At 37.3% G+C, this 15107-nt stretch overlaps 1 protein-coding gene across 6 annotated transcripts in view; it reads left to right on the plus strand.

Moving 5' to 3' along the window:
* FBXO25 (F-box protein 25) overlaps positions 1–15107 on the plus strand; it is a 33456-nt gene that overhangs the window by 16472 nt on the left and 1877 nt on the right. For 4 of the 6 annotated variants that reach the window (XM_075086906.1, XM_075086908.1, XM_075086907.1 and 1 more), the window contains exons 6-10: positions 2838–2931; positions 3668–3852; positions 5847–6029; positions 8791–8934; positions 12975–13001. In XM_075086906.1, coding sequence (XP_074943007.1) covers positions 2838–2931; positions 3668–3852; positions 5847–6029; positions 8791–8934; positions 12975–13001 — 633 coding nt within the window. The remainder of the gene's footprint in view (positions 1–2837; positions 2932–3667; positions 3853–5846; positions 6030–8790; positions 8935–12974; positions 13002–15107) is intronic. The other 2 variants (XM_075086911.1, XM_075086912.1) reach the window with 1 other exon arrangement.

The raw sequence follows: 15107 nt of genomic DNA on the forward strand, positions 1-15107 counted from the left end.
CAGAACAGTTGATGGGAACAAAGTGCAAAGTCCAACTTAAGCATGTTGACCAGTTTCTCTGCTGTGTGCCAAAGAATATAAAATGGCTGGCTTAGTTAGCCAGTCTTAAGGTTGCTGAGAAAGAAGCAATACATTAAAATTCAGAAATTTGGCTTTGTGATCCAAACCATTACTAGAGTAATAGTAGACCCTAAGAAATTAGGGTGGATTTAGAATAGCAGGTGGACTTCCAAAACCCTTTCAACATTTTAGAATTTATTTGAAAATTTTAAAATTTTAGAATTGTTTTACAGTTACAAAAGCTTAATTAAATCTTTGCATCAGTTCCTCTGTGGTGATGGAGGCAAACTGACTTTTATCAACAGGTACAGAAACTGGATATCTCAGACCTTAAAAATTACTGATTTTTAGTATCAGTAATAAATAATAAACATGATCAATATGAATGACAGCTGCTGCTCATTCTGTAGCGGTAGAACTCGAGAAACATTTGTGGTGTTGGATGTAACAAAACATCTGTGTGGATGTCAGTAATATGTGAAGTTGCAACAGATTTTTAAAAAGGATGTTTTATCTGCTCTGTGGCTTTTTAAGCCAGTCTGTAACTGAGACCTAATGTAAGAAGCAGGTCACCCCATGTCTATCTGCTTTATACAAATTCTTATTTATCTCCTTGAAGTTTCTAATGGTGGAGGTGTTTTGCGTGGATCTCATTTAATGCAGTGCAGCAGTTCCTATTTTTATTCTTTGAAGAATTATTCCTAGTTATGCATGAACAGAGTGATGATTACTTTTTTGTATGTTGTTCTGCTTGTTGCATTTAAGATAGCAAGATATAAATCAAGACTTTTTAAATACCAAGCCCTACTGGTTAGCTCTTCTTTGATCCCAGAGCACCAAGATAATCCATTCTGATTCTCCAACTAACTAAAAACCTCCCAGTCATTATTAAAAGTTAATATAGGCATCTGCCCAGGACCCTTTTAGGGTGGGCTGTGGGGGGAGGAGGTGGAATCAGCTGTTTTGCTGTACTTGTTTATGCTGTAGTATAATGATCATTTCTTAGCTGTTAAATGTTTGATACATTGAGTTTAATATGGATGGTCTTTTTTTCAAAATGTTTCCATTTGAATAAACAGTTGATCCATTCAAAGTTATCTCTAGTGGACAACATAAGCCATGGCTGTGCACGCAAAACTGAACTCATGTCAGATCCTTGTATTCACAAACTTGCTAAAATTGTCTTAATCCCTGCATATTAACCTTCATTGAAATTGGAATCTTCATTAAAATCAGCCAGGTGGAATTTGTTTCTTTGATTTGATCTGTAGTCTGAGTAACATAACTGAATTTTTTAAAAATTAATCAAGAGAAATGTACGTACTTGCTTGAATTGGCAAACTGCCAGAGACTTCTATGTGTGCTCTAAATTATTAATCAAACTAAAAAGCTTTGAAAACACCAAGAAAGGGGTCTTAAATATCTAGTTGCAAAAATCATATAAATAGATTGCTTGTATTTAAATACATCAGGAGAATTATTTCATCCTTTCATAGCACATAATGTTTTGTCAAGGATCATGCAGAGAAGCCAGAAGGAATGTTATTAAATGAGAGAGAGAACAGGTGTATTCTCTCTTCCTCCAAAGGAAAATTAATACTGAGTGTAGTGTCAAATCAGTGTTTTAAAGATGAAGATACAAAATTTTTGGCAGGCTTAGACTTTGTTCACCCTCTGTGCCAATAGTTCATGCTGTCCTACAAAGCATGGCTCTGCAGGTTAGTATTTCGAGCACTCTGTAGGGGATGCTGGTGTCTGCTCCCTGCTTTCCCTTTCTGATGTATTAAGAACACTTGTTCTGAGCTCAGCATTATGAATCACAACTGTAAAGCTCAGTGCCCCACTTCTAAACATTGAAATACTGTCGTAACATCGAAGTCTGTCATATTTCATACTAAAAGCACATTTTTTTGTTGAAGAGGCAATGGTCCTTGTCAGCTACAAAGCTGAATCTAAAATGTAAAAGCAAAGGTGTCAGAATGGAGCACGGGCTGTCTCTAGTAGCTGTAGCTTGGCATTTATGTGCAGCAAGAACTTCAGCTATTCTGGCTACTTTCCCTTAGACCATTCCCACTGTTCTCGCCACTCTTCTGTTCACACTGGTTCCAAGGAGAAATGTGTGGGCAGTTAAGAGATCCTTACTATATAGTTAGGGGCAAGTTACTAGTACAGTGTGTACACTGCTCATTATTAGATTACTGTGGTTTCTTCTACCAGGGACCTGAATGTGGGAATAATTCAGAATTTTTTTTCCAGGTTTAGGTAAAATACAGCATCTCCTCTCCATGAGCAAAAAGTAGTGCACTAAGTTCATCGCACACCTCAGTTTGACCAGTATGATGCTGTCACTTAGGAGCTGGAAGTCTGGTAGTTGGCATCCATTCAGAGTGATGTTCCTGGCCACCAAATCTGTCAGGGGGTTCAGGACTCAGGCACATCAAACACTGCATTTCTATTTGTGAGCCTCCAAAACAGACTCCCTTCCTTGTTTCATTACAGTTTATAAAGACAATGTGTTCTATCACAGAGATAAACACTAGTATTTGTATAGTATTTTGGAAATGTACATCTCTTCGAGTTGTTCAGGGGATGCCAGTGGGAATGCCTAAAGCTTTCTCCATTTGTCTTGCTTTGTTTTCTGAACTCTGTAGTGATGTTTTCATACAATACAGTTGCAGTGCTCTAGGCTGTTGTAGGTCAATGTATGTACTGAAAGTTTGTATTTGAAACCATCCTTTACTTCTGTCATTCTTCAGAGTGTTAATTCTTTGTCCTAGCTTTTGCAGTTAATTGCAAAATCCCAGTTAACTTCACTGAGTGGTGCAGCACAGAAGAACTACTTTAACATTTTGGACAAAATTGTGCGGAAGGGTAAGACCGAAGGTTTTGTAATCTGCTTGCCCATTTTAATTGCTGTGACCAAGCTATCAGTTTATTTTTTTTGTTAGCTTTACTACCGTTTTTACATTGTAAGACAAAGCAATAGCATATTTAATTAGTGAAAGATTTCGTACTTCCCATCCCACAGTTGCAATAAGTTGTTTTCTCATGATTATTGAATCATGTCTGTTGGAACACATTGTAGCTAAATGATAATTAGATTCTATTCAGAAATTATTGGTTACTATTAAATTATGCTCTTTATGAAATGTGAAAGCTTTTAGATTAATAACATGTTTGTTTTTCAGTTTGCATGATGTACTGAGATTTAAAGTACATAACTGCTTTTCTTTATTTTTTTTTAAAAAGCTATTACTTATGTATTAAAAAAAAATTTTGGGTAACCACACTAAATGGAGATGTAATACTGTCAGCTTTGAGCAGAAGAAATTGGATTTATAACAAGTTTTTCAGCATTGAATTTATTAAATGCATAGCATGAAATGTTACATCAAATTTGCCTGTGAAATTGTTAATTATTGATCTTGCATTTATGGAACAGCATTAATGAATGTCATGGTGGGAATTAGAGCAGCTATTTGCGCACAAACAGCTGAGTTGTAATTAGTTCATCTAAAAAAAAAGTGTTGATTAGCTTGAGCTATAACTGTATTAGCTTGGTTAACTCAGTTAACCAAAACTGTATTTGGTTTGTTTTGTTTTCCAGTCATGGAAGACCAATATAATCCACGATTAATCAAAGATCTTCTACAGGATCTGAGTTCTACTCTCTGTATACTGATTAGGGGAGTAGGAAAATCTGTGTTGGTAGGGAACATCAATATTTGGATTTGCCGATTAGAAACTATCCTTCTGTGGCAACAACAACTAAAAAACCTTCAGATGAACAAGGTATGTTATTAAATTATGCTAAAAAAATAATTGGGGGAGGAGAATTGTATTGAACATTGGTCTGTGATGTGTAAGTGAAGAAAGTTTCAAATACATCTGAGTTTTACTTGTTTTCTTTGTTTTTAGAGAAGTAATATGAAATTAATGAAATGGAATCAATTTAATTTTCTAATGTTTTAATAATCCTTTTCTAATAAGGGCTGCTACAGTGCCTGTACTGCTGGTTTGTAGTAGAGATTTATAGATGTAATTGTTTCTCTCACCCCAAAAAATTTCAAAGTGCTTGTCTCTAAATTGTCAGATAGATATGGGGGAAAAAAAAAAACCAAACAAACCACCAACCCAACAATTTTTAGTTCCAAAGTAAATGTTCTACTATTCAAGAAATAAAAGGAATTTTAGAGGTGGATCAAGAAAACAGAAATAAAATATTCAAGTAGCAATTTTACAGCTTTATTCATTAGCACAGTTGTGCTTTTTTTGTAAAAAAAAAAAAAAAAAAAAAAAAAAGAAAAAGAAAAAAAAAAACCAAAAAAGAAGGATAATGACTTGAGCATCTGGATTCTGATCATGCGACTTTGTTCAAAGCACGTTGTATGCCCTGTTCCAGGTTTTTATAGTGGAAACTTCTAATGATAAGTAGGCATTTTTTTTTAACCTGTCTGGGTTACTCCTGGAGGAAGAAATGCTGCAAGATGTTACTTACTGTAAAGTCATAAAACTGTTTCAATCTGTTTGCTTTCAACTATGAATTTTTGAAATTGTCCTTGCTGTGTGTGCCAGGTATCTGAATAAAACAGCTAATTTTGGAATAGAAAGGAGAAATGGGGAACCCAGTCTCAGCAGTTTTCATATGCCAAGCAACCACAGTTTCGAGACGCTGCAGTTGCTGCGTTTGTTTCTTTCCAGCATGCCACTTGCATCTGAGCTGTTTTACATTGGTTGAAATAACCAATGAGAAGTCTTGCATCTGCAATGCTCACATATTCCTGAACAGAATGATAGTCCCAGAAATGTTTATAACAGATGACACAATGGAAAGTCTAGTCTATAAGTGAGATGAATGGCTGTGAAATAAACAAGACATAAGTGAGAGCCTGCTGGAGCAGAGCTGCTGTGCTGCCAGTGCCTTGTGACTGGGCAGCTTTGCTAGGTAGGGCCGGCAGCTGCTCATGCTCCCTCCCTCCCTCGCCAGCTGGGATGCTGCCTTCAGTTGTGTCGGGCTTTCTGCCACCTGGCAGTGTAGGCCTGGGACTCACTCAGCTGAGTTGTGCTGTAGGTTACCCTGGTAAAGTTTATCAGAGGTGTATACTCCCAATGAAAACTTTCTCAGTGCTCTGATCTGTCACCCCCCGCAGAATCCCTCATTTACGTATGAGGGGAACTATGTCCAGACTTCAGAAATTAACTGACTGTCTTCTGCCTCTGACTTTCGTAATGTTTTCATTCTGTATTTCTGCTCTGCAGTCCTATATTCTGTACTACTTTCTGTACTCTAGTTGTCTTAAGGCAAATTGACATGTGCTCTTTTTCTTAATAAAAATTAAGAAACTGTAGTTATCCAACAAATTATAAACAACTGGCTTGTACCTTTATTAGAGTTAGGGTTTTAGCATACTTCTTTCAGAGGTGGAACTGAATATATCGTAGTTTTCAAGACTATACTCTTGAACTATTTTCTGAGAAAAGGAGTGTCTTAAAAAATTTTACATTTAAATACAGAATTTAGGATACATTTTTTAACAGTAGGAAAGCTATGTTATAAAGCTGGAGACTGTAGCTCCTTCTGTGCCTGTAGCCATTTAAGTTTTCAGCAACAGCAGTTTGATTACTTGGCTACTGTTATTCTAAGTATTGCAGAATTAACCATAGATATTATTGAATGGTTTTGCACAAACTAAACAAAGACATGAGATACCTCTAAAGTAAGAATCTTATTTGTACCTTATACTGTCAATTTCTTGTAGTTAAAAGTCTTCAACTCTTATTTCCAGCAAGTCAACAATGGTCTTACGCTTAGCGATCTCCCTCTCCATATGCTGAATAACATCTTATATAGGTTCTCTGATGGCTGGGACATTATTACTCTGGGTCAAGTGACCCCAACTTTGTACATGCTCAGTGAAGACAGGCAGTTGTGGAAAAAACTCTGCCAGTACCATTTTGCGGAAAAGCAGGTAATAAACCCTATCATTTGCATAAATGTGGTCCTTATCTTTGCAATATGGTATACTAATAATGAAGTGTAAACTCACCCTTTTTGAGATAAAAATGTGACAGTGTGGAGTAATAGTGTAAATGTTCTTTTTTGGGGGGCTTGGTTGATACTAAAAATGGTATTCAACATGCCTGTGAGTTTAGGATAACTGTCAGGCTGTTTCCCTGCATTATTTTAAAAAATGTCAACTGTAAGATGATTTTTTTTTTTTTCCAAACTACGCAGTCACCCACAAGTGTGGTAGAGGATACCTCTAAGGTGTTTCTAATTTTAGTACCTAAAGTAGAACTTGTTTTATGAACCACAGTAGACAGACAGATTGCTCAAACTTTTAGGCTACATAAACATGAACAGAACAAATGCTTGAGATTTTGAAATTAAGAACAAAAAGAGAAATGGTATTTTACTGTTGCTTCCTCATAAAAGCATCAAAGTAATCTAGGAATGCCTCCAGAACTGCCTTCGTTGTCTGACAGTAGTATATGCTGGGACAAAGTCAGACTAGGTGAAAATAAAGCTATGAAAATTAGAAGTTACCTCATCAGAGCTGAAGGAAGAACTTTAAAAACCTAGTACATTCCAGACTGGAGGAAGTGAAAATATGCATTCTTTAATCTGACAGGTTGAAGTGATACCATTTAGTCAGTGACTACCAGATTAAGTAACATTATAACAGAAAAAGTAGAAGTGAAGATCAGTTCACTAATGTACAGTTGACCCAAATAAGAGTTTTGGTCAGATGAAACGCTTTAGGATGAACTTCATGGAGAATATAGACAACAAAGGCAAACGGAAAAATCCTCCTTCACAAGCAGCTGAGAAGGATGCAAGGTGAAATTATGATAATAAAAAGTTTAAGCTTAATGTAGCAGATGAGCGGATTTTGCGGCTAGATGAGGTAAGCTCTATTGAACAGTTACAAAACTTGTTGGAGAGGAAGCTGTTATGTCAACCATAAGCAGAAAAAGAAGGAAAACGGGCCCACTGTTAAATGGAAAAGGAGAGTCAATCACCAATGATGCTGAAAAGGCAGAGGTCCTCAACACTTTCTTCACCTCTGTCTTTACCAACACTGTTGGGTCCCAGGCTTTGGGAACAAAATTGCTGGTTGATCCAAACACCGACCCACCATCAGTGAATTACTACAGGAGCTTGACCCCTACAAATCAATGGGCCCTGACGCCATCCACCCGAGGGTGATGAGAGAGCTGGCTGACATCACTGCAAGGCCACTCTCCATAATCTTCGAGAAGTCATGGAGAACGGGGGATGTCCCAGAGGACTGGAGGAAGGCAAATGTTACCCCTATCTACAAGAAAGACTCCCTTTTTACAGGGAGTCCCATGGTGAGGACAAGGGGGAATGGACACAAGTTGCTCTTGGGGACATTCTGGTTGGACACTGGAGGAAAATTTTTCACAGTGAGGACAGTCAGCCACTGGAATAATCTCCCCAGGAAAGTGGTTGACTTGGCCACATTGGACACTTTCAAGAGTTGTCTGGACAGGGTGCTGGGCCACCTTGTCTAGGCTGTGCTCTTCCTAGAAAGGTTGGACTAGATGATCCCTGAGGTCCTTTCCAACCTGGGATTCTGTGATTCTGATACTAAGGTAATACTGGGGAAAAGATCACTTAAGCATTTCAGCAGAATTAGCTAGCCCTGTGCCTTATAAAGGACACTTGCACACAGTGTTTCCCATGCATTTCTAAATGTTCACATTAATTTTCTTATTAGGTTATTAATGATAGAAATCTAATTATTTTAGTTACTTTCCAATATCTAATTCCGCTTTTTTGGTTTAAAAGCGTACTACCTCAATAAGCCACAGAATCATGTTAGGTTGTTTTTCCTGTCCTCTGCAGTATACTTCTTGAGCCATTGAAACAACCACAAAAACACACTTGGTATCTGAAGAGCACTTTTGGAATAAACAAGAACTCTACACAAGGAAGCCATTACAAAACAAAGTGAAGTGTAGCTGAAATCAGAAAAGCAGTGCTATCCTCCCCATCTAGGAGTTGTCTTCTGAATGAAGAAAGCCCTTAATGTATTAGCATTAATCCACACTGAGTGGAACAGAAGCCTTTTACAAATACATAACTAATAAACCTTGGCTGTCTATTGAGCTGGGGAGAAATAGCTATTGTGCATCAGTTAATCTTTACATGCAGATTATGTCCTCAAGAAGTACGCTGATCACTGCTGAAGTACACCAATCACTGATTTTTGCTGTCCTTCTAGAAAGACCATAAGTAAATGTGAAAAATAAGCATGTATATACTTTTAGAATGAAAGAAAAAAGCAGTATTTGAATCCATAGTTACTGTCTTAACAGGAAACCACTATTTGTAATCCACAATCATTTTTTAATCTCATTCCTGAGGGTTTTTAAGTATAAAATTAATTATGTCTCTAAATGTTGTTTTTGTTACATGGTTCTTGACTATAATTAGAATCATTTCAAGACAGTAGAGTTAGATTAGCTCTGAATGGCCTACTTTTTCTTGGCAAATATGCCCCCACTATTTTTAGTGTTTTACCTTTTTTTTGTGGCTAGATCTCTTTCTGCTGTGCAGAGATGTATGATGTCAGATTATTGACTTCAAAGAATAGCAGTTACAAAACTTCAGTTTAACTACGCTTTTTTTTTTTCCAGTCCTTTACCTGATTTGACTAGCTCCTTAGCAATTTTAAAGGAAGTAATTAATTTTATGTTCAGTTTTGTAGGCATTTGATTCCATCAGAGAAGGGTCACATTGACTGGAAGCTCATGTACTTTGCACTTCAGAAATATTACCCAGTAAAGGAACAGTATGGGGACACCTTGCATTTCTGTCGACACTGTAGTATTCTCTTTTGGAAGGTAAGAGCTTTGAAATAGATAATCAGAAATAAGTTCAAACAGCTACTGGTGGTAGTGTGAAAGGAAAAATATTAAGATCATCTTGTCAGCTTTCTCATGTGAAATGTGATTGGACAATTAATATCTAACTTTTAAATAATATATAAAACTTCCACATAAAATCAGTATTAAATTCAAGAGTTGTTTTTTACCTAGTATTCTTAGCTCTTGGTATGTGGTAGCCTCAATACTTAGAACTGCAAGGAAGAGTGCCATGTGGAAAGTGTTGCACTCTGTGACTTCTTGTATCTATTTAACGTTACGTAAAGTTTTTAGCATCTTCTATGAAGTTAGCCATTTTGACACAGCATTTTCTAACGATGGCATGGCAATCAATAAGTCTCTAAATAGAACTTATTACTATATTATTCCTGCCACATTGGTGTAAAACACTATTTTTATAGTCTTGCTTCTGTCTCATATGAAGCTAGGAGGTGTGTTTGAAACTTAATTCAAAACACATTTTATGTTGATGTTTACCATGTAGATTATTTTCATGTTTAACTTGTGTGTGAACATAGTCCTGCTTTACTTTGTGTGCACCATAATCTAGCCTTCTGGTTGGTAAGACGACTTTAGTTTTACAGCTCAAAGACAAGATATGGGTAGTGCTAAGTGGACAGCGAAGAGCAATAAATGTTTGAGAAATCTTGGACGATTGTCATTCTAATTCACAGAAATGAGTTGCCCTTGTGTCGTCTTTCTGTGATTTTTAGGAGGAGTTGCATGTCAGTATGAGGCTTTTTTATTTTTCATATTAAAAACCTAGGCTGTTTAACAGAATAAGCTAGCTTTCATAGAGGTAGCATGTTACTGAACGATATTAGCTTAAAGCTGAGTATTCTTGATATCACACGAGCCCTTCCGGGTACTAATATGTTTTGCTAAATGAATAGTAGGAAAGCAGGTAGTCAGAATTGCCTTTTGCTGTGAAAAGCCTGGGCATTTGCTGAAGAACCTGTGTCAAGAATGATTAAGAACTGTTCATTACAGTGGAATAAGTCTTTATCATGTTGCCTGAGACATAGGATAAAGTTTTTCCTCTTTAAAGTTTTAAAGGTATGCCCACAGCATGCATGCAGGTGGGCACTTTTGGTATCAGATTTGTTTGGATTGTCTGAATTTGCTGTGTAAAGTGTTAATGCTTTCTACAGTAAATTTCTGTAATTCTGATCTTGGTATAATTGAAAGTATAGAATGACTTTAAGAATGACTGAAATGTGTTTGGAATTAAATGTTTAGCTTCAGGGATCATGTGTGACAGTAAGAGGCAGTGAACCTGTGCAGGCAGGTGTCTTGTTACCTGACTACTCCGATCTACTGCTGGAATAATAGCACTAATTTTGTGGTTTTATATTTTTAGTGAAACACAACACAGTAAGCTCTAAAGGTACAGTGTTTGGATTGATGAGCAGTACCTATTAGATCACCATTCTAGTGCTGACTGCCTCATCCAGGAGACTTGGGCAAGTCTCAAAGTGACAGCGTGGTTATAGATTAATTTTCATGCTTCTCGACTAAAATCCTGTAGCAGGTGTTTGGGATCAGCTGTTCTAACAAGAGTGCAGTCAGCAGGTTGAGGAAAGTGATTATTTCTTTTCACTTGGCACTCATTAGACTGCATCTGCGATACTGCATCTAGCTGGGGGTCCTCAGTTCAAAAAAGATACTGATAAACCGGATGGAGTTCAGGTGAGGGCCAGATAATCAGGGAGACTTGAGGGCCTGCCCTGTGAGGAGAGGCTGGAGAAGACTGCTTCAGAGGAACCTAAGGGCCTGCCTTGAGGACAGCCAAGCAAGGGAATGGTTTGACCATAGAGGTTGTCCAGTTCCTTTGGATGTTTTCAAGACCTGACTGGATAAAGCTCAGAGTGAGCTGGTCTGATCTCATAGCTTACCCTGCTTTGACCAGAAGGCTGGACTAGAGACTATTTGAGGTGTCTCCTAAACTGATTATTCTGCAAGCCTCCATTGCAGTTTTCCTTCTCTAGGTCTTGGAATCTAAGCCTTGTCCCCATCTTAAAACAAACGTTTGATCAGACTGGAATAGATTGTTAAACAAATTGATTTCTGCACAACTGGCACCGTTACCAGCAGGGACACTGAGGTTAATCATTGGTCTGAAAAACAGTCCCTCTGTTTACAGGGCAATGTGAGTAAAGTAGTGCTAGTCACCTGAGTTATATGGGGGAAACACAGTTCTGCTTTTTCAGGCACTTGTTATCTATATCCTTTTCCAAGCTTTCTAAAGAAAAGCAAAGCAGGGGGCAGCGGGAAAGGAGGTATGTATAATATCCAGACAAATTCTTTGCTAGGTGAAAATATTTCTTAATCAGAAAGAACTTCTATCAGGCTTTGACAACTCATTCAAGTTTCAGTATCATACCTGATTAAACAGATGAAATTGAATATGTAAATGAGTGGTTGACATATAATTGTATCTATAATGTACAGATTTTTGTTTTCACCTGCAGCTTTTACTCTGCCTGTGTGTACAGCAAAAAAGAAAAACCCCAAACCACCACAAACAAACTTTAAAAGAGAAATCATAGTTACATTAAAGAGGAAAAGTAGCGAGTGTTTGAATCTTGAAACAAATGGAAGCACTGGATTCTTCAGACAGTTTACAATATGTAAAAATTTAGTTCCTTCTTTTAATGGTACACTTCAAAAATCAGGCAGCTTTTGCTTTCAAGGGCATTCAGAAGAACCTGAGGCAGTAAGCTGAACACTTCTTGGTATTGCACCTTATTTTTTTCCTCCCCTCATTCAGGGGCAAAGCAAAACATCGGAATAGTTGTGGATGAAAAAGTACTTCAGTGATCAGGGCATGAAGACTAGCAGAGGGTAATTTCTTTCAAGTTAGCTGTGTTAAAGCTAATGAGGAATGTGACTGCTCTCCATAGAGCCTTCTCAGAGACAGAGGAGGGATGAATAAACTTGAGACTACTCAGGGAAATTAAGCTAAGGGACATCCTTGATGCAAATAAGTTGTAGGAACTAGTTGTGGGTAAACGTATGCTGAGTTAAGAGTTTCTAGGAACCAAAGCTGCGAGATTCTGAAATAGCTACGAAGCACAGGCCTAGCTAGTGATGGGAAGAATTTTCATCAGTTTATGAAATTGATAATATAATGTAATTGCTAGCAACATGAGAGGGCTACACACAGAAAACTGTCCTCCATTTTGTGTCCTTCTAAAGAAAGCGGGCAAAAGGAGGGACTGATGGCTACTGAATTGAATTAGCAAACTGTTGAAGTAGGGAAATTACTTCCAGTATGCTATAATAATCTGACTGTTACCTTGAACAAGTCTTTAAGAGCTTTTTAGGAAGTGGCATTTGTATTCCTGTATTTGTTTAAAACCTGTGATCATAGTAATGTTAAATACAATAAGAAGGAGACTCCTAAATTCATTGTAGGAAGTACAGTGATATAATAGAACATCTTGTACTCTTGCATGTTAGAGTGAATGATTATATGAAACTCTTCATATCGAATGACTATCTTTCGGAAGTGGCTTCTTGGTAAAGGATTTGTCCATGATGAAAAGTGAGAAAAATGTTATTTCAGTAGTGTAAAAGTAATGGCAAACTAATTATTGACTGATGCCTCTGTGAATGCTGTTTGTGTATACTATTTCTTCTGTTCCACTAGGCAATGCTGCAATTGTAGGCAGTTCTTTTATTTTCTTAGCTCACTCAGTAGCACATTTCAGTTCTGCCAGAGATGGCCACAGAGGTTGAAATACCTTTTCTTCTTTCAATATCCAGGGCTTTATGCAAAATAATGTAATTGTTTTGCATAAGTGATATGCTTCACACTTGGCTTTAGTCTTCTTGGGGCTTGTGCTGGCTTTGGTTCTCCAACTGCTTGTGATTTGCCACAAGAATAAAAGACTATTTTTCTAAATTGCATTAGGAACCTCAGCTTCAGTAAACCTTAACTCTGCTTCTTTTACTTTACGGCTCTCCTTCCTGCTTCCACCTTCACGATCTCAAAGGACTACCACCTTGCATTGTTACTCAAGGTATTTCCTGTGTGTCTCATCTGTTTTCACTCCTGACTGTTCTGTAATGTCAAAGCAAATAACATGTTCATTTCTAATTGTTTGATACTCTTTGTTTTGATTTTTGTTTCATCACATCAATTTAGCAGCAGGAATACTTTGTTTCCCTATTAGATAAGGTGGTGATGACTTTCCATCTCAGTTCTTAATCAGATTTGGTTTTTATTATTGTCATGTTCCCTGCTAATGCGATTTAAACTAGGGACCATAATTCAACTTCTACTGAACATAGGTGCATGGTGTCAGTGAGATCAGTCAGATTTGGCTAAGAAATAGGTTTCTCAGCACTCAGTGTTATAAACTGTTCCCATGCTCCCTGAGGTATTTAATATGGTACTTAAATCTGAAGAGAGTAATGTGACCCTCAGATAACCTTCTTGAATGTAAAGGTACTAACATTGATTTTTATTCCACTTGGAAGGCTGTAGTCTTACATACTTTTATGAAAAAGTTCTCTCTGGAAACGAATTCCCCAAACAGGCTGCATATGACTTGGGAGAGTGTGGGAAGGCAATTACAGTGGTGTTTTCTGAATAAAGGAATGGTGGAAATAATTATACAGAAAAGGACTGTAGCTCCAAAGCTGTTATGGGAGCTACATGCTCTTAATGTCCAGTTACAATAAAATTTGAGGAGGAAAACAACTACATTTGCCAGTAAACACATCTCCCGGTGAATTCTCTTGTTAATTTAGAAGAATTCTGTTTTGAAAATCAATACATTTTCAACACTATTCATTAAATGTAACTTCAAAGGAAATACACTTTTCTTGGAAGGAGGAATACTCGTAATTACAGCAAAGTTATGATTCTTCTTTTCAGTCCTCATCACTTTTTCACTGTAAAATCGCTGTTTTTAATAACTAAAACCCTCAAGAACTGATCTTACTGAGATTTTTATTGGACCTGTGATTCCTGACTGAGCAGAACTTTCAAAACTGTTTTTATGATGATGTGCAGAGCAGAGCAGACAGCATGTTACAAATTCCGCCTGAAATATTTAGAAGTATAAATAGGCTCTAAAAGAGGATAAACCCTAGCTTCTCTCCCAGAATCCTAATTCTGATGGTGTTTTTTTCCTGGAAACCTGGAAACTAGGAAAGTAATGACATGATGTTGACGAGGCAACGGACAGAGAAGGTGATAGTTCATTAGCAACTGCCTTGGAGAGTGTTTCTGCTGTGGTGTATCTTTCCCTTGCAGATGTCATCTCAAGATGAAGGTGTTAAGTTTAACACGTCTGGTCTTCGTTTTCTATTCTTTATCTGCAACTTCCCCAGAAGGGCAGCTCTGCCTGGGGCCTAATCTATTTGTCTGTTCTTTTTTTGTTTGGTTTTTTTCCTCTCATTGATGTAACAACTGGTTCTCAGGTGATGTTAAAGCAATTATTAAAAAAAGTGGGAGGATGAGGAGGTGATACCACTTGATACTTTCATGTAGTCATCTGTTTACTTAATGGAAAAATACAGATAACCTATCTGTGGAGTAACAATTTTCATTGGAAAAACTGAATAGTGTTTAGAATGTATTCCACCTAGTGCATTTTGGTGTTGCAAAGACTTTGGACGGCAGTGTGGCATCTTTGACAGCACTCTCCTTATGTAAGTTTCCAAGTGAGGAAAAAAATTTCACTTACAGGTTTTTTCCTTCTATTAACTGAATTGCATCTAACTTAGTTTCCTGTGCAAATGAAAGAAATGAAGACTGCACTGGTCTGTGGCCTACTTACCATGTATTTACTGTAGTTTCTTGCGCCACACGGTGAATTCATTAACACTGGAGGAAGAGGGAGAGAAAGCCCTTAAAATCTGGGGAGGACAGTTTCTGAGCCTGACAGCATTATTGATCAAGGTGTTTAACCTGCCCATTGAGCTGTCTGGGACCACCTTCTCATTACACCTCTAGTGTTTCCTTCCTTCAGAGGGTTCTAATAAGGTGCAAAACTGAACTTTTCATTTGAGGAGGAATTTGATTATTTATCGGACAGTTGTGCTGAGTTCAAGTTTCTATAACATTAAAGAAAGCACTGCAGGCTTAGTGAATTTGTAATGACAAAGCCTTTCCATCC

Source organism: Phalacrocorax aristotelis, chromosome 3 (assembly GCF_949628215.1).
Source record: "Phalacrocorax aristotelis chromosome 3, bGulAri2.1, whole genome shotgun sequence".
NCBI classification, from domain to species: Eukaryota; Metazoa; Chordata; class Aves; order Suliformes; family Phalacrocoracidae; genus Phalacrocorax; species Phalacrocorax aristotelis.